General features: G+C 34.8%; 1 protein-coding gene across 2 annotated transcripts in view; it reads right to left on the minus strand.

The window, feature by feature from the left end:
• Positions 1-112: 112 nt before the first annotated feature.
• The window catches only part of LOC149079523 (L-gulonolactone oxidase-like), a 32,343-nt gene continuing 11,249 nt past the window's right edge, over positions 113-21,206 (minus strand). The window contains exons 5-13 of one of the 2 annotated variants that reach the window (XM_089240167.1): positions 17,175-17,265; positions 16,303-16,488; positions 12,589-12,696; positions 11,559-11,653; positions 10,817-10,966; positions 7,561-7,725; positions 5,201-5,291; positions 4,342-4,466; positions 113-3,379 (exon numbers count right to left, since the gene is read on the minus strand). In XM_089240167.1, coding sequence (XP_089096293.1) covers positions 3,367-3,379; positions 4,342-4,466; positions 5,201-5,291; positions 7,561-7,725; positions 10,817-10,966; positions 11,559-11,653; positions 12,589-12,696; positions 16,303-16,488; positions 17,175-17,265 — 1,024 coding nt within the window. In that variant the 3' untranslated portion in view covers positions 113-3,366. The remainder of the gene's footprint in view (positions 3,380-4,341; positions 4,467-5,200; positions 5,292-7,560; positions 7,726-10,816; positions 10,967-11,558; positions 11,654-12,588; positions 12,697-16,302; positions 16,489-17,174; positions 17,266-21,206) is intronic. The other variant, XR_016193674.1, reaches the window with a different exon arrangement.

The raw sequence follows: 21,206 nt of genomic DNA on the forward strand, positions 1-21,206 counted from the left end.
CATGTCACGACAAGTTATAGGGTAACGAATTGTCCTAGACTCTATTTTCCGAATCCTTACATTCTGAATAACATTTTTTTTATCAGTGGAAAATACGAAATATGGAAACAAGAAAATTTCAAAATATCTTTAATAAAATACACTACAAGACAAAGAAATACTGGTAAATATTCTCATGTAATGCCTCTTTTCATACATATAAATGCTTTTTCTTTTTTTTAACAAAAAAAATAAATGATGAGAAACAATTGTTTTCTATTCACAAACGCAGATTCTACCCAGAACACGGTCCTTCAGCCATTCATGTGTAGGCGTCGAAAGTGTTTTAGACTTGTGGGTGCTCAGCTTGAGCATAATGCAGGAAATTCTTATTTGTGTGCAGTAATTGTGGAGGTGCTCGAGCACCCACAGCGCCAACGCATTCAATTAAGTATCTGAATGCTATCCATGAAAGTTGATAGCTAATAGGAGCAACTGTTCTCACTGCAAAATGGCCAATCAACGTTGTTGACACCGAAACAGATGGCATCATGTGTGTGTGAGAGACGGTAAAAAATCTACAAAATCTACCATTTCCTCTTCGGCTGGGGTGCACAACGATCCGGCCCGCAGGCCAAATGTGGCGCGCCAAGGGGATCCATCCGGCCCGTGAAAGGTTTCGGTAAGAAAGTATCAATACATCCAACACGATAAATGCCTTAGCGCATGACCATTTTTTTTCATTAAAATACATGGAATTTGGGATCCATACAGGACTTGCGAATTACCATAAAAAATTGTCAATGGCAAGTGAGCCAATTAGAGCCAGAAAAATTGTCAAAAGTAAGTAAAGTTGCCAATTACCGACAAAAAAATTGTCAAAGGAAAATAAAGTTGCCAAATAAATTGCTGAAAAATCGCCAATGACAGGAATTAGTGTTACTGCAAGTAGCAATGGGTAAAAATGTAATTAGACAAAAAAAATTTTTGTGAGTTATTTCTATATCATTATAACAAACTATGATAGTCATAATTACCATAATACAGTTTTTAGTCATGAAAATAATCTGAATTCAAATTCAACTAAACCTTGTTGAAAATAAGGGGGAAAATGGGGCATTTTATAAGAAAGGTGGGACAGCAAAAATTTCGGGAATATCCAGTAAAGTATGGGTCGTGTAGTCACTCTTTATACACAAGTTTTTGGCCCGCAAATGACAGAAATACCGCATATCTGGCACGCAGACTGAAAAGGTTGTGCACCCCCTTGTCCTTGGAGAAGATAAATAGCAAACCATTTTTTTACCATTGCGAAACTTCCTTTCTCCCAAAACGAAAATTTTATGAGGTCAAAGAACTTCTGCCATGAGAGACAGAAGTAAATCCAAACTTTTGTGGACGTTTGTCAATCCGTTGGGTCCTCTTCAGCCTAAAGATAGACATCACAAATGGATTGCACCCGGAAAATTAAAAATTGGACCAAATAATTCCATAACAACCCGGAAAGTAAACATTAAGTTCTAATGTTAGAGATTCCTAAAACTTACAAGATGATAATCAGTCATAACGAGGGAACTTACCTTTTTTTTATTTCATCTGATACTAAAATTTGGATTTTCTATTAATCGATTATGTGACATCCTACGATTCAACTTCCACTAGATTTGAGGTCATTATTACAATTAATTCTCGACACAACTCAAAAATAGGCTGGAGGGCTCGACGAGAGCCGAGAGGGATCTTGGGGTGCCCTCAAGAGAGGACACCCAAAACCAATCTTGCTCTCGTGGACGGGGCTCAAAGAGAGCCGAAGATGGCGGCTTTGGGAACAGGGCACCCCCGTTCAATAGGCCAGGGCTGGCTCCTGTCACCAGAGCTGAACTATAAAGGGGCCATACAGTCTTTCTGTCACCAAATGGTGAACTATAAAGAGGGATACTATTAAAGAGAAAACTTTTCTAAGTGTTAATTATATACATACAGAGTGTAAGCAAATGAGGAGTACATTAGTTGTGATTTTTTTTTTTTTTTTTTTTACGGCTGATGTGAACCAATCTTCCCGTTAAGCAACAGGCCTACAAACAGTACAAATCTTCACCCACTAATCACGCTCCACCCATAGTTTGAAAAACAGATGGCAGCACGACAACACGCATCGCACAGCAACAAACTTCACGCTACGTTCTCTGAACACTTACACGCACATTCCAACATGCGCAAATTCGTTAGGTTTCACAAAGGAATATGGATGAGGTGTACGCCTGGTTTAGTAGTAGGGGTATCACAGATTCATATGGTGACTGAGTTTGATCTCTCAAAGTTTTGTTTGGTTTTCGCTTAAGACCAGGGTCATTGTGATGGGTACAGAGTACCAAATATTTTAAAAGCATCCCAATCTTCAATTTAAAAGATATTATTTTATTGTGAGGGGGCATTCTGCATCCAAAAAAAGAAGTAATTAAGGAATGCAAAGAAATGCTGTATCAACGAAATATCAAATACAAAAAATTTGGAACCACATTGAATTAAAATTAATAATTTTGGAATGAATGAAAGAAATGATTCCAAAATAAATGAAAGAAATAATTTGAGAATCACTGAAAATTCAGAATTAAATTAGTAACCTCAGAATTAATTTTAAAAATAATTTCAGAATTACTTAAAATTCAAAACTGTTTGAAAGAAATAATTTGAAAATTAATGAAAAACCAGAATCGATAAAATATAATAATAATGATAATAATAAATATATAACATACATATAATAAACTCATGAAACTGCAAAAATCATTTGTAAACACCCTGCATAGAAAAAATATATATTGAGCAGCAAGATATGAAAACGACCAGTTGGGGGTCATTAGAAAAATCGGTCTTTCAGAATTTGTGAGATCTAAATAACAATTCTAAATTGTTTTTAATCAGTGTAAATACCTTGAAGAATGCTATTAAAGTATAAACATTGGCCCTATTATAAATCAAAATTTCACAGAACTCATTTACAACTAAACAAAAAAAAAAATTCCCCTCTTCAACTGTATAAAATTAAGTACTGTGCATAAATAATTGTTCATTTTTTTTAAAATATTTGTCACATTCATTTTCACATTAACTCAATCAACACAACAAACATTCATAACAAAGTAACAAGTAGAAATCAACGATTTCATAAACAGAATTTTTTTTTTAACAAATGGTACACGCATATTTAGTAGCCTATATAAAAATTTTACGTTTGAAAATAATAATCAAAACACATGCTAACATGACTGATGATATGCAATACAATGTAATAAATCCTTGTTTCTCAACACAAAATAGAAATACAGTACTGAATACACAGAAATAGGATATAAAATTTCATGGAATCTTGATCTCTGCTCCTCTTCACACTGTGTTTCTGAAACAAAATAAGTAAATAAAAATCAGGCATATAGCATATCTTCGCTATTCATGCAAAATTTCATATATCCAAATTCTCAATTTTTTTTTTCTCATGCCACTGAAAGTTTCTTTACGTGTGTTTTCGTGTTCTCTAAAAATTCATGTTCCTGACCAATAGACAGCTAACACAGAGATGCATGTGAAGGTTTCAGTGACATAAAAGCATTGATAATTTTGACATGACATTTTACACAAACAGTGATGACATGGCCTTATGCAGAGGGTATGAAAACAACTTTTAAAATTTAAAATGCAATGAAGGTTCTCAAAATGCACTTTGACAAATGCTAGTACATTTAATGAAAGAAAATATTTGCTGAAGAGCACTGCAGTTGTACAAATCAAAAGCCATGATTGGTCTTTCTCAGGTGCCATGGTTCCCTTGTGGCATGATATACTCTCTTCGTCATTGTTCTGCCAGTAGTTTTTGCAGGTGTGTAAGAATTGCTTGATGGGTATGGGGAGTGGAGTGATTGAGAATTTGAATTTCTAACATATCTACGATTAGTTATGGCTTCAATTTACAAGGTCATATGCTCATTCAACTTCTGGTTGACAAAGGTTTACCTTCACCAATTAATCAGCTCCCCAATGGTGTGCAAAAAAGCCACTTAGTAGCTTGCCGGCAAAGTTTGGTTTGGTAGCAGCGCATTTTCAGTAGTAGTAGTAGTAGTAGTACACAATTTAAGTAGTGCAGTGTCCATTTAGTGCAGACTTCAGCATCAATAGGATACCCAACAATAATACAACTTCTCTGTATGTAAACAATGAGGTGAAAGTATGTCTGGTTCTCATGTGTTTAAAAAACGGTTGCTCACACAATTTACATAACATAAGGAAAAAATATCAGTAACCACAGCAATAGAAAATCATTGACTATACATCTATACAGAGATAAAACCACGACAAGTAACTTACTGAAGTACCCTTTCTATATAGGAATTAAGAAACATATTTGTCGGATCGAGCTTGCTTCTAATAGAACACCATTTTCGAAATTCTGGATACATAATGTTGAATTTCTCTGCCGTTATGCTGTGAGCCTATATATAAAAAATAAATGTAGTAAAAAAATGGAAATATCTATGTCAGAATGCATAAAATAAATTTGATCTTCCTAAAAAAATTCAGTTAATGCATAACTTTCAAAAGTCATGACAAGTCACAATGCTTATTTTGGCAGTGTATAACACAGTTATAGTTCACCTCTAAAAATTAGGAGTGTGTGTCATGATCATGGTGGTATGTGTGTATTCCGCTCTTGTGTGAACAAGACACACTTGTTCATGTCTGGGCATCTTAAGTGAACATTTTGAGGTTTGAATGGATTTAAGTCGCTCAAATTGATGAAGCTTAGGAAAATGATGAGGGATCACTGTTGGCTCCCGAGAGGGAAAGGTGTCTAGGAAATAGATGGGTGCATCCTCACCTAGATGATGTTCACTCAGGTGTCAAGCCAGTTTGGTGGTGAATGACCCCATTCTTTGTTTTTGTTTGATCATTGTTATACTTAATATCTAGGCAAATGAGGTGCGTGTGCGTGCATAAAATTGAGATTTTAAAGGTGGCACAACAGTATTATTCTGCTAATGATGCAATGTCATATTTTTTTTCATATTTAATACGTCAAGTTTTCTCTACCAGTGACATGCATTCTTAATTGTCTGCTTTGGAAGCAGTCATCTATCCAGTTGAAAGTTCAAGTTGACACTTACCTGCATCAAAATATTATTCACAATTTCAACTTTTATCAAAAATTATAAAAACATGAAATTACTTTTGCCCAATGTGGTCTCCCTCCAGCCTCTTCCATAATCTTTTCATATGCTGACCAGTATTTCTCATATGGGACTGAAATACCATATGGTCTGAAATTTGAAAAGAGGGGAAAAAGAATATTATGAAACTTTCCACGGAAAAAAAAACTAACTAGGCACCAATTTAAAAAATCAAAAAATTATCAGTGCCAAAATAAAATATTGGTGAAAAGTTGGAGTTTAAAATCTTTACACTTACTAGGCCTATGTTCAAATAGTTTAGAGACTTATTTTATTATGGAAGAATGTTCATTCAATGGCAAAAATGCATAATTGCACAAGGTAGTTACTTTGGAGGAAACACAGAATCAACAGGTTCTATCTATATATTTTGTGCGTGCGTGCGTGCGTGTGTTGCTGATACTTTACAGATTCAATAGTGATGCTGTGCCGTCGATACATGCCGTCGGAACAAATTTGTAGCCAAAACAGTTTGTAAGGCCTATGTGATTTCATATACGCTCCATAAGGAAGTCATTTAAAAATGAATAAAAGTACAAATTCAATGAAAAAAATAGATTCAGAGTAAGTAAAAGTGTTCAATAAATTTGAAGAACTCTGTTTAATAACTGAGAATACTATGGTATGACTTTGTGACTCACAGGCTTCGTGGAAAGTTTAAAGTCTTTGCTCGCAGAAGAGCGGTTGAAGACCCCAGCCTGGTTATGAAAGCATTGGAATATGAGGTTGAGACAGATAATCTGAGACCAGGAGGGTTGCTAAACCTGTGAGTCCATAAACATCTGCATGATTCGTTGAGATGCAAACAACCAGATCTTTGGGAGACCAAGTTGCGGGTGCTCCATCACAACAATGTCCCAGCTCACAGGTAACTCTTAGTCAGATTACCTGTCAAAACATCACATTCCTATACTTCTACAAATAGCTTATTCCTAGCCTATCTTGCCCTACAACTTTTTCCTTTTGCTTCGAATAAAGAATTTGCTTAAGAGGGAGCAATTCTCAGGTTCCAAAGAAGTGCAGCAATCAGCAATGTAGGGACTGGAGGTTGTGACAAAAAAATGGTTGCAATCCGCATTTACACCTTTGTATGAACAATGGTAAAAATGCATAATTGCACAGAGTAGTTACTTCGAAGAAAACAGTAAATAAATAAAACACTAGGTTCTATTTATATTCATTTTTCTGTAATAAAATAAATCACAGAACTTTTTGAATGTAGTAGTAGATATTGACTGCTATAGAAACTATAAATGTCAACCTACACTAATATTTTAAACCACCAGTACAAGATAGAGACAATAGAGAAATGAAACATATTTGAGACAGCTTTCACTTTTAATACTTTCAACCTCTACACATCCCAGTATATGTTTTTAATTTACAGTAATTTCCTGTAATTAACACCATGGCCAATAGTTTTGAAACTCCATCTTCTACCACTCTCTTAGCTAATTCAAAGTCACATCCCGCAGGATAACTTTTTTCTTTTACTGTTGCTTCTTCGCAAATGTTTTTCATTTCTGCTGAGTATTGATAAACTTTTATAAAGTATCAAAAAGGACAAAGCAGCTACGTATCAACAGATATTCACTCCTCAAACACTTGGAACTACACTATGCTACAATAATTTTTTGGTACAGCAACATATTTATACTTTTCTCTCTTTTTATTTTAGACCACATCTATGATAGATATTGAGAATAGGCAATCAAGATCAAATTATACAAAAAATTTGAATCACTCAAAGAGCATAAAAGAAATTGTCTATGAGCCAAATTTAAGCTTTCCTAGCACTGCCTGGGAGAACGGTAGAAAATCGGCAGTCTGCAAAAAAAATCTCTGTATCCAACTATTAGCATGTGATTTGAATGGCCTTTTAATCCATAAGTATGTTGGGTTTTTTTTTTGAAAATCAAACAGAAAAATGGTTTGGAAACTTAAAATTTAAATGCCTGTTTCCATTGTAAGCATGAAGGTGTAATGATCTTTTGCCTGATACTAGCATAATAAAGAAGATACTAATAATACAGGTAAATAGCAAAGGAAAACTAGGAAACTTTTTAGTGAAATTCATAGTTTTTCTTTGTTATTTGCCTTCATCATTGGTATCCACTTATTGTGTTAGAAGTGTCACAACAAGAGGATGGGAAAGCGTTCAAAAAACTTTTCTTTTTCATTCACGAATGAGATTATGACAGAGGTGTACATGAAACACTCGAAAAATTAACCATTAAATTCATGTGCAACTTCATAAGTGAAAGACATGTTTTCATCTACTCTAATGTGTGCATAACACACATTTAATTTAATAATAATAATCCCAATTATATCACAATAACAACTGATTTATGAATACCTGTACATAATAATATTTATGTAGCATGTGTCTCTACCATGTGTTGGACTAATCATTATTCTGTCCGATTTTGCAAATCTGACCTCGATGGGAAAATGCACAGCCACGTCAGGATTGCTTTCTATCCACTCTTTCAATTGCCATAAAGTACCTCCAGTCTTCTCTCTGATGAATAAATGACACATAGATATAAGCAGGACAATTAATTATATTTAACAGTGTTATCATTCATTATCACCTCAATGAATTAGAGTATGATACAGACGCGGACAAAACTTTCAAAATATGTATTGTCATTTACTGACCCTATTGTAAGCCATCTGTTTAGGGTACAAGTAGAAACCAATGAGAAAACTTTTTTAGGAAATGTAAGTACAGTAAAACTCCTATATGTGGACATAGGCAGGACAAAAAAATTTATTTGTCTATAAAAAAGAGGAGACTCTTGAAAAAAGGGGTTGTTATTGAAGAATTTGAAGGAAAAAAAAACAATTGAAATGATTTTGATTTTTTCTCAGCCCAATTGTATGAAGGAAAGACTCTTCTAGATATTCATGCCAAGGTGAACTCAGAAAAGTCTACTAGTCTCCACCAGAAATCTAACCCAATTCTCTTGCAATCCGGACAAGCCTGCTATCCATATACACCACAGGAGACATGACCATTCCTTCCTTATTTACGCTCTGTAGCATGAAGCGCTGAAGTAGAGGCACAGTAGCGCAACAACTTTCTAATTAAAAGTTATAAGACAGGAGCACAGTATAAAAATTTAGATTTTTTTCATTTTGTGACACACCGTATTTCCACTCTCAAAACTGGTACAGGGTAATTTTTGAATGCCTTTTGAACATTTTTAAAACTGGAATCATTACTCTATGACGAACAGCTCATGAGATAAAGACTGCATTAGCACTTACAGGACACCCTGCATAACAGAAGTTGGTGGTCAAACTGAGGAAGTCAAGTATAAAGGTTTCACTGTAAATGTATTTTCAGACATTTTTATTTCAAATAAGAAATATGGAGGGCTCAGAACCCAAACATGTAAATCAAAAAACATTAAAAATGAGATAAAAGGATCTTTGGAGGATTTTTTTTTATTTCATTGTCACAAGTGGCACTATCTGCTATGTGAAGATAGTGACTTAAATGATTTGGCAACTGAAAGTTTCAATAATAAAGAAGCGCTTGCAATATGAAACTCATTTTCAGAAAATTGGCTTACACTGATTGACTTCTGAGCCCTTCATAAGTGTGCGAATATGAAATTAAATCAGTTTAAACAATCAATTCTCTGTGACTGACTGAACGAAATCAAGGAAAATAATTCCATTATCAAAACAGACCTCAATGAAACCAAATATATTCAATAAATATTTCAATGATAAGGTGATACAGTCCAAATTGGTTAACTCAAAACTCAAGAGAGCAACAAAAAGTCTAAATTACCCAATTAATCTATATTAGATCCGTAAAATGACTACAAATTGCAACTTAATCATCAATATCCATGTATAATTAACCCTTAGATGTGTAGCTTTGCACATATATGCAAAGGGTCTTATAGACATTCATTACTGCAGCCAGTGTGAAGATAAAAATTCAGAATCAACTTTGCACATATGTCGAGTTAATTTTCTTTCCATGTTATAGTTTCAATTAACCTCAACAACACTTTGTTGCAGAGCATGTGCGGTTGTGATTTTGCTAATTTGTGAAAATGTTTTGTTTGCATTTATTTATTTTTTTTACCGTCAAGTTAGCAACCTGATTTTTTTCTTACTATAGTTTAATTCCCAAAGAAGGGAATTATATATTTGGAAAGTAATATCACTTCAATACATCAATTTTATGGGTGCTTTTTGAGGCTCTATTCGGCACCTTTAAGGCCCTGTATAAGCAGTACAATTTGAGATGAATTTTTTTTAATGATTTATCAGGCTTTCCATGTATGTGTCATCAACTAAGAAAAAAATATATTATATGTAGAGAGAGAGAACATTTAAGGGTTAATATATATAGTAGATATAAATGATCTTAGCTGCTACCATGGGCGGAGATATGTGGGGGTCATGGGGGCACCAGCATTGAAGGTAAAGCCGACTGATATAATGTATTTGCGTATATATGAATTGACATCATCATCATCATGCGCCCCTTCCCCCAGACTTTCAAGTCTATCTCCGCCTATGGCTGCTACATTATTCCACCATTCTAGAATCGACATCACTGTAGAATTTCTTGACCATGTGTTTCATATACAAAAAGTCTCATTTACAGAAACAGTTACTGATATCATCAGTTACGAAACTGTTTCCCATATTCTGCTAATCGTTTAAATAAAATTAGAGAAATCTATTTCTTCAGAATCTGTTAGAAGAAACTTTTCTGAAGAAATCCACATTTTCTCTGTTTCCACATGTTGAAGAGCACAACTCATATCAAGGTGCACACAATTTTGATGCATTCTGGCTTAACAACCTTAAAATATACATTAAGTTATAAGAAAAAGAAAGACTAAAAAATTAAAAATTAGCATTTTGAATTCTTTCTAACCAAACAGTAGTTTATGAAATTGCTCACTAGTCATCCAATTAAATTCAGAACAGATAATCTTTTTACGAATCTAGACCACTTGTGGATCAAAAAAACAGGTAATCTTTTTTTTTTAACTGAGTTGCTAAACAATAAATCCAAAGTGAAAAGCAAATTAAATTTTGACATACAAAAGGTACTGTTTTCAAAGGAAGAAGTGCTAATTTTTAATTACAAATTGCCATAAAACTTGAGGTTATTTTAGGTCTGGTTGCTCAGTATACAGAATGTTAGCATGGCTATTCGAGTCAGAAGATAAGGTAGGAAAAAACTGCACCTACTGTGGGCTAAAATTAAAATATACCAGCGAATAATTTTTAACTTAATAATAATAATTTTCAACTTTAATTTTCAAAGATTTTTTTGTTTAATAAATTATTCAGCACAGCCAATAGCCCTGGACAATGAAGATAGATCAAAGTAGTTGAGAGAAGCAGCATCTGACTGCTTGTGGATTTTCCCCTAACTGTCTACATTTGCTCATATTAAAATTATTTTTCTTCCCCCCAACTTCGAATTATCCAAAATATTTGAAAAAAAATGAACTAAACAAGAAATTTTAACATTAAATTAGACAGAAAACTTCAGGAGAGTTCATAAAAGTTGAAATCATCCACAATTTGAATTAACCAAGATCCACTGTGATACATACGAAACTTACTTGCTTATAGCCCATTCCGTTACATACTGCTTGAAAAGGCACTCAAAGTTTAGAATTTTATGGCTGACATCGATAGATTTCTGGTGACGTGAAAAAACCATATTATAGAAAAATCTGTTTATGGATGGCACTATCCAAGGAAAATAAGTACTAAAAATGAGAAAAGAAATATTATGCGGTTAATTCTTCAAGTGCTATTTTTTTTAAATAAGCAGTAGAGCCTCATTATAACGGATTAATAGGGGCTGAAGGTTGTCCATTATAATGAAAGTCCTATTTATAACAAATAATTGTTATAGGGAGGTGTAATGCTACAGGGTGTACATAAATGAAAGTACAGTAGTTCGCCGTAAAAAGTGTTCATCATACATCAAATAAAAAACAGTCTTCAACATAGGTTGAATTGAAAAAGATGTGTACATAATATATATTGAATCAATCCCAAATTTTCTGGCTGATGAGCAGTATGGGTTATGCAATTCACCAAGATTTACGCAAAACAAAACAGCAATCTATGTTTAATCAATGCATTTTCAACATCAGTAAATAATTTTTTAAATACTTGAAATGAGTTTTAAACTCATCAGATAAAAATTTTATAATTTTTTAGCATCTGTTATAAGAGGAATCTGTTATAGTTGGATCCGTTATAGTGAGGTTTTACTGCACTTGAAATACCTAAATAAAAAAGACATTTTCACACAGAAAAAAAAAAAGAAAGTTATTCTATCATTTCTGTTACCTCACGTAATAGCAGAATTCAAGCAAGTAATAACCGAGAGCATAATCCATGAACCATTGATATAAGCTATTCCACCAAGAAAATTTCGAAGCTGGCTGAAAAGAGAAAAAAAAAAAAAGAATGTGATTCAGCAAGAAAAAATATTATCAATAAAATATATATCAAGGAAACAGATCTTTCCTGAATATTATGCTGAGGTGAACTTGAAAAGAAAAGTCACCCGGGCTCCAAAAAGAATCAAACCCATGTTCTTTTGCAAATCGGGCAAGTGCGCTACCATATACACAGCTACAGACTCGATCCTTCAATCCTGCCTTCCTTATTTCACAACTGTGGCCTGGAGCTGAAGTAGAAGCATTAGTGTAGCCCCCCCCCCCACCCCCACATTCAGCAAATTTGTTTCCCAGTGGGACACGGTAGAGAAACTGAGATTACTTTCCTCAACCAACAATACATCAAAGAAATAGACCTTTTCTGGTCTCACATGGGGGACATTTGCTGAAGTTAGGGGGGCTAATAATTAATGCCTCTACTTCTGCCCTCACGATACACAGTGTGTTAAATAAGGAAGGCAGGGTCATGACACTGGTGGTGTATATGGTAGCAAACTTGCCTGGTTTGCAAGAGAACCTGAATATGATTCCCGCTGATACCAGGTGACTTCCCTAGCAGAGTTCATCATGGCATAATATACAGAAAAGGTCAATTGCCTTAAAATATATACCAGTGCTCGCATATATTTTGAGAACCAACAGTGCAATGAAACTTCAGATTAAGAGAATTTACGTTTACAAGTGTTTTGCGAAATGAGTAAAATTTTTCATGAAATTGTGACTGGATAAATGAGTGATGTCTCTCAAATACCAGCAAAAAAAATTTTATGATTACATTTTACATTACTTTTTTTTTTAATTTTTAGATATACCAATCAACAATGTTCCGAATAGATCTAAACTGTTTATGCATTTTAGAGATATGAGGCAAATGATAATGTTGATATGCTAACTGATTACACAACTGCAATACTAACCATATTTGTTCTTGTGAGATGTGAAACGACGACCGAGTCAGTATAAGGAAACCACATGAATCGGAAATGATCTGAAGCTTGAAGGTGTACATCTAAATGCTCAATAACCTGGAATATATATTTTTTTTCATTACAGTTATTGTCAGTTGAAATGAACTGAAAAAAGATATTTTCAATCAATTTATCCATTACATGAATTTATAAAAATTAAATCAAAATGATAATTTGAATTTAAAAAAAATTATGTTCACAGAGAAAGATGAACCTAATAGTCACAATCAATAAGACACCTGCCTAATGCATAAATGGGCATTCTGAGCACAAATCTGATATATGCAATGATGACGTCACTTTCCGCTACCATACAAAGGTTGTTAACAATTTGCTGTTGCAAAGATGAATTTTCGGAAAGAGAGAAAATTCAACTGGCCTGAGTTAGGTCTGTTGTCCATGTACTGTCCCATTCAGTGCACATTAGCTCCAAAGAAAGATTTAGAAATTTGTTTCCCAGTGGTCTAAGGCGTTCACCCGGAAAGTGAACGTATGTGGGTTCGATTCCCCTACAAAGGCAGCTGAATTTTCTTTCTTTCCAAATATTCATCTCATCGCAACAGCCAGTTGTTAAAAACCTTCAAAATCTGATTTAGCCTTCGTCAAGTTCTTTTGTGACTAGAGAGATATCTACTTCCTTATGGAAGAAAGATATCTCACCAACGACACAAAAAAGTATACTCATTTATAAGTCAAGTTTTTTTGTTCAAAAATTTGTTCCTATATTAAGGGTCAGTATTTGAAAAGAAAAACCACTTTAGGTCACTAAAATAGTGGGCCTCGAGTGGAGGAATGGGCTTATATAAGAGTATATATACTGCAGCTATCACAAGAAGTCCCCATTCCAAGGGTCAGAGCCCACTGAGTTCTTTGATATCACAGAACAATAATTAAAAATTGCATTTTCCAACACAAAAATACACTATACCCAATGAGTTTGATCCGCTGAATAAAAGCTTTATTGACCCAGAGGCTTTTGGGATTGTAACAGTTAAGAAATGTTTTACAAATGTTATTACATGGACTGTTGGATAAGGTTACCTACCAGAGAAAATTATGAACCGCGATGTTGGCTAACTACTGTGGACAATTGTTGGACAATTATAAGAGATACTCCTTAGGTCCAGTGCAAGCATAATGCAAAACGAAATGCGTCAGATGCCAACAAATGAACTATGCTGCTGTATTACATTTACATTCATATATATATGTTTGTTGTGTTTCTATGAATTTGCGTTCTGTTTTTATGTACATTAATGTTGTGCTTCTATATATTTGTGTTGTTCTGTGCCGCTGTGGTGGTCGAGTGGTCATATCAGGTGGCTGCATCGCGAGGACCCAAGTTCAAACCCCACTGGCACCAACCACAGTACTGGTTGGCTGAAGTTGGTTTTCTGTGGTTCCCAACTTCAAGGCATAAATGTGAGTCAATCTCCCCCATTAAAAGATCTCACCACAGAAAGTAACAGGCCTACAATGATACAAATATACAATCATTAAACTTCACTCAAAATTTGAAGTATAGGTGGCGGCAATGAAAAATCAGACACGACACTATCTACACACTCAGAATGCTACGTACACACACACTTTGTTCCAGACTCTGCCGCGAAACTGGACTTGAAGAGATCTTGGCAATGGGATAAGCCCAATGGCAGAATCCCAGCATTCATTCATTCATGCATATTTATTTGTTTTCTACATATTTCATTGTTTTTTCTGCATATTTATTCGGTTTCTATATACCAATGTTATGTTCCAGTATATTGTATTATATTTGTGCATGTATTAAATGTGCGATTTTGGAGAAAACCATAGCAAATTCAGCTTTTTTTTATGGTCAAATTCATTTTCAGCACACAGGATTACATAAGAAATGACTACTTCTGGTTCACATACAGAAACTTTTCCAAAATTTGTTGTTTTCATGGCATGAGTAGTACAGCTTGATGATGCACAGACTTAGTTAAAATGTCAAATGCAGTCCATGTTGATTGAAAGGTTGGAGACACCTGCCTTAAGTGAACAGAATAGGGAAAATACTTATCACAAACCAGCAATAAATTGGTATTAGCTCTGATTTTATTGACCCTAAGAATAAGAGATGACTTAAGAATAAGGAAAATTACTCTTAAAGAGGCGTATGGCTTGAAGGTCAAGCCAAGTCATTATGATAACTTCATCATTTCTATTTTTCCATTTCATTGAGCATAAGAGGAAAAAGCAAGTGTTTTCAAAGCAAAATTAGTTAGCTAAAACATTTGGTACATTCTTTGCACACAATTCTTTTGCATTTCTTCATGCAGCTGTTTCCTAATCATATGTATGAAATGACAATACAATCAAATGAATATAATTGAAATGAAAAAATATATATACAGTAGAACCCATCTTAACAGTCACCCTCAGATATGATTACAAACACTATTTTCATCATTTTTTTTTAATTGGATTAAAACCGCCTGTGAGGATACCAATAGTCGTAATTTTGGTTCAGGTTATGATCCCTAAATGGCAGCGCAAGTTCGTCAATAGTGTGATCGTCAATATTTATTTATTTGTACAATATTGTTTGGCCAAGGCCTATACAAGAGGGTGCGGTGATGGGATTTGACATAGGCGATTGATACTACATACAAAATCACAGATTATAATACATACAGTATACAGAATTTTATGGAAGGTTGTACTATCTATTACTAAGAGAAAAAATTTATGTCTAATACAGTGATTTATGATAGTATCAGCAGATCATGCACTAATGTATGATATTGTAATGTGAGAATAGATCATACCACTATACAGTAGCATACACAGTATTTTTTCGAAGGTAGAGTTTCATTTCTTACTGCAAAAAATACACTATAATCTCTGCTAGGAGGGATTTAACCCCCAAACACCTCCCTTCTTTTTTGTATGCATACATCATCGAAATATCTGACATCATTAAAAAATTAACAATGTCAGAGTCATCTGAAGAAGACGATATAAGAGAAGTACGGTGTGAGGAGCGAGAAAGGAATGTCAAAACTATTTGGATGTTTTCAAAGTATTGGACGAATAAAATATGACTGTTTTTTGTGTAATTAAATATATTTCCCTGTAAACACTATAACAAAAAAGGCATATGATTTAGTCTCACATCCCAAAATACCTTTTAAAGAAGTTTGAATACTGAAGAAAAACCCATCAAATATCAGTTCATCAATCTTTCCCAAAAGATGTAAATTTTGTATGGAAACTTTGTATAATACTTGTTTTGCAATTTTAATTGCATATCTGTGCAATAATTATGTACTTTCATGACTTTAAACACATCTTATATCATCAAAATGTCTATCGGTTTCAAATAAAGAACCATTTCAGTTATTGCTAATACTGTATTTACAGTTTCAACAGCAACTCTCTTCTAATGGGGTCACTCTTTTATGGGAATTTTTTTTTTTGTCCCGCAAATGTCTGCAAAAGAGGGGTTTCACTGTAAATAAAATTTTGTACATTTACAATTACAAATTGTAACACAATTTCACAAATTCTACATAATAGCTCAAGCACTTTGCTATGATAGGAAAACATTTTCAGCAACTTGTCAAATTAACCTAATTATAGTAAATAAAATATTCATGATTTAAAGGAAATTCAAGAAAAGGAAATGGATTTTACATCTTTGAGCTCGATGCCATATTGGTTCTGCATGAGATTGAATGACTCCTCACACTGGAAAGTGACGTTCAGAATTATTCCAAGGGCACCCAAACTGCAGAGGGCAGCCTGAAAAACATCCTCGTTTTCTTCTTTAGAACAGCTGATAGTCTTACCATCTGCACTCAGCAGCTCCAAATCAACTACCTGGAAGTGATATCAAGATAAATTAATATTTAATAGATGATGCATACACAAACTTCAAATCAAACTCAATGCTTGAGAGATCCTTTTTCTCCTGTCAGATCTGTAAGAATATCTTTTATGAGTGTTAAAATAATGTGACTCTTTTTGACTCCCCTTTTTTTTGTATTTGAACATATCATTGTGGAAAAACAAGTTTTTCACATATTGCAATACTGAAGTCGAAATTAAAAAAACTTTACACCTATCAAAAGAGACTCTCGTCATGGACTTAAACAAAGCCTGGGCAAGCTAACATAATGCGATGTTCTGCCAGATTCTATGGCAAATTTTTGCAGATAAAAATGAATTTCTCAATCAGACAACTTCCTCACAAGACTTAATTTCTCTACTGACAACAGCTGACTACAGTTCATTTGATTTGTGAGTTACATTCGTTCAAATGTTAACTACTCTAGAGCAAGCAGGTGAACTTGTCTAACCTGTTCCCAGAGCCGTCCTTGGGGGGGGGATGACAGGTGTGGTCACATCCTGTTTCTGGGGCCCCACACTTATGGCAATGATAATTTCTCTTGTGAATTATGAATTTTCATCAATTGTGGAATAACAAAATATAGTAATACCAAATTATTTCATAATTATTTTGCAATTATTTCAAGGAAAGCAAATCGTTTGTGCTAATTACTTACATAACTAGAGAGGATCCCATATTTGATTCCTGTTCCATGAGTTCCTGTGCTTATCGCACCACCAACGGTTACATCAGATACAGAACCTAAGCTGTAACAGCGAATCAAAGCACATAATTAAGTCGCGATAAAAATCAATTAAAGCAGCTGCATAAAATAACTGAACCTACCCGTAAAATTTTTTTGAGGAAATTTTTTTACTTTCTGCAGCGACAACAAGGTGGTCTTGAAATAACAGAATACAATGCAGAAAAAACCCACAGTGTATTACATATGACATTATGTACAGCAGTGGTTCTGAAAACTGTTGAAGCATGACACCTCTTTCAATAAGAATTTTATTGGCAACCATTTCTTTTTTCACAAGAATTTTGTCTGTGATCATCTCCCTCTTCCCTGCTACACCTCTTACTGTAAGAAACTTAATTCAAAATAAAACATTTATCACACTACTAATACTTGATCATACATGCATCTCGTAAACATTCCTTTGAAGAATTTCTAACAAATTGGTGCATACCGTAACGCAGGGGTGTCAAACTCAATCACGCTCTTGAGCCATTTGCTTCAAAATTACCTCTCAAGTGGGTCGCCACTAACTAAAAATTAGTATTCAAAAAAAAAAGCTAATTAGTAATTAAATTATTGCCCCCCCCCCCTTCTATTCACAACATTTTGTTTATTTCGTCCCACTTCATCTGCGTGCTATGGAAAGGGACGTGTGAAAGCACCAGCTTACTGAAGAAGCGAATTTTACAATAATGCAACAAAAAACAAATGAAATTCATCAAGCAACCCAGAAAACTTTCCCATGGGGTTCCCCAGATTCAATTCGCTGAATTTTAGTGGGGCCCCAGACTGGATATATCTTGGGCTACCAATGTGTTGCAAATTTTACAATGTTGAACAACAAAAATCAATGAGATACATCCAGGGGAAACCTGAATTACAACTTGTCAACATTTCCATGGGGCCCTGACCTGGAAGCTTGTTGGACACCCCCCTGTGAAGGGCCACAAAAATTTTTCATTTTTATCAATTTTACAACAAATAAAATCCAGGGACCCAATCCAGGGAGGCAGATTTTTAGTGGGAAATCCAGACTGGATTTATCTCGGTCTTCCGATGTTGCAAATTCTACGCTGTTAAACAACAAAAAAGAATCAGATTCATTCAGGGCCCCCAAAATGAAACCTGTAAGCATGGGGGGGGGGCCCCCGACTTGGAAGCTTGTCGGTCATCCCTCGCTGCGAGTGCCATGAAAAATTTTCATTTGTATTCGTTTTACCAACAAATAAAATCTCTGCCCACCCAGACAACTACCCGTGACCAAATTCGCAAATTTTATGGGGCCCCCAGACTGGATATATCTTAGGCTTCCCCTATCGCAAATTTTTCACCGTTAAAGCAGCAAAAAAACAATGAAATCCATCAAGGGCCCCTGGAAATGAAAACTTACCATGAAGTTTGAAAACCTTGAAATTTTGAAAACCTTCCCCATGAAGGTATCTGTGCAATCCCCACCCCCAGGTATCCTGACCCTGTGTGTTGGGAGCACTGGTGTTATATGTATATTATACATATACATACCTCTCTGCATGACCCCCCCCCCCCCCACAAGGGCAGGGCTGACAGGGGCTGGAACGATTCTAATCACTTTTTGATTTTTCACACTATAAATTAACCACAGAGGGGCCCCTGAAAAGCTGGTTTGGGGGCATGCCATCTAAATTCCAGCCTAGGGGCCTTGCTGTAGGATGTGGGAGTCTCTCGGTACATGCACATAACATGGTCCAGATGGGTCAAATGGGTACCGATATATGCTAGACTTAAATTAATACTTGACCCAAAATCGTAACCGACTTCCGTAACACAAAAACGTAACAGATTTACGTCACTCAAAAAAACGTCACCCACTTTCATAACATAAAATTGTCACTAATTTCGGTTGCTTAGAAACAGGCACTTCTCGAGTTTGTGATTTTATATTATAGAGCAGATAGTGATGAAAAATTATTTAAAACACTTGAAAAATTGTTTAATAGAAATCAAAGGGAAGTGCAAGAATTATATGAATAAACCACAAAATTAATTCCACCTACCTACCATCCAAGATTTTTATTTTTTAACTGTTAAAACATAGGAAAATAATTGAGAGTATTCTTTTCTGAATGTTTTTTCAGCAAATCCAATTCCCACTTAAACTTCCCCTTGCCTAAAAGATATGTGTTGTTAGCTGATCGTTCCCTTATCAATAGTCATTCAAATGCTAGATATTGCATTCATGCCTTATCAAGGCCCGGATGTTGTTGTCCTAAAAATCTTGAAAAATTACTTTGAAAAATGTCCTAAAAACTTTTAAAAAAAATGCCCTCAAAATTTAAAAAATATATATATAATGAAAATAATAAAACAAAGTTCTGTTGATAAACTGGTTATGTTCAAAAGTCAAAAGAAAACGTTTTTACAGCATCAAACTCATGTCAATTTTTTTTCCCAACATTTAGATTTCAACAAAAATAACAACTTTTCTAATAAACGAGTTATAATTCCTGAATCAGTTAGGAACACTGGCGTTATGGCCTCCCCACCCCCTCCCCAAGGGTAGGACTGACAGGTTTCCAGCCGGGGGTCTGCGAAAATTCTTACCACTTGTTTGTTTTTTCAAAAGAAAATCACTATTGAGAGGTCTGTGAAGAATCTGACAGGTGGGGTGGGACATTTTTGCTAGATGTGGGGCCATGACTGGTGTACTGAGGAGGGAGTAGGGTTTTTCCTGTAAAAAACGAAAAATGAACCCCGCCCGGGAAAATCCTCTGTATGCCTATATTAGGAAACCTAAAAGCATCTTTTATTTTCCAGGAAATTCAAGCAAATTTTTCATAAGTGCTCAACATAGGCGGAGACAGACTTGGAAGTTTGGGGGGGCACGATGATGATGTCAATTCATGCAATATGATGTCATATATGCATGTATACATTAGATCAGCGGTTCTCAACCTTTTTTTTGACTCACTGAGCCCTTTTTAGTAAAAAAACATTCTACGGCGGAGCCCCGTAGGCCCATTTTTTAATTATTCATTAAAATTACTGATTTATTTTCACTATTTAAAAATATTTGTAACTATTTTTAAATTTTACTGGTTTTTTTTTAATTTCCTAGAGCGGCCGCGTAGCCCCTGGAGAGTGCACAAGGAGCCCCAAGGGCTCCGCGGAGCACTGGTTGAGAACCGCTGCATTAGATCATTCAACTTCCCCTTTGACGTTGGGGGGGGGGCATTGCCTCCCTCTTCCCCCCCCCCTCCGTATCTTCGCCCATGGTGCTCAATGCAATCCATATTCATATAATTTTTTCAATCCTTTCCATTCTCAAAAAATTTAAAAAGTGAAAAAATATCACGAAAATACCAAAAAATATGCCTTAAAACTAAAAAAAATATCCTAACAGTGAAAAAAGGCAGAAAATTACAAAAGAGGCAAAAAAATTTGCAAATGTCATCAGCATCCAGGCCCTGATTATCATTATGAAATGACACATCTTAATGTTTCATTCTAGAAACAGTTCTATTTAGTTTAAAAGTAGAAACAAAATGTCTTTTAGAACTTTATAACAAGACAACCAATGAGGTAGCCAGTTGAATTCACTCTCCAAGCTTTTAAGAAATTGTGCGAATAACTCCTGCTTGATGACACTGGATCAGGTGAAGTCAAAGTGCTTGTCACAGGTTTGAGAACACGGCTGCTTATTTCCAACTCTTTGTAGTAAAGGACCAGCTGATAAATAATCCAATGGAAAAAATTACAGTTCCAAGGATTTTCTGAATGTGTTTTTCTTTTCTTTTTTCAATTTGCGGTAAGTCTTGAAGGAAAATTTATATTTTTTGACAGCCATTTCTGACGTACCACTCTTTTTCACTGCTACGAGTGTCTTCATATGAAGGTGATATTTTCCTTGGTGCATAATTTGATACAGTTTGCCATGACATCAGAAATATTTTCCCCTTTTGTGGTTTCATGAATAGAAAACATTTC

This window comes from Pholcus phalangioides, unplaced genomic scaffold, assembly GCF_987345545.1.
Source record: "Pholcus phalangioides strain wild (caught in Gottingen) unplaced genomic scaffold, Ppha-v1.0 ptg000012l_1, whole genome shotgun sequence".
Taxonomy (NCBI): domain Eukaryota; kingdom Metazoa; phylum Arthropoda; class Arachnida; order Araneae; family Pholcidae; genus Pholcus; species Pholcus phalangioides.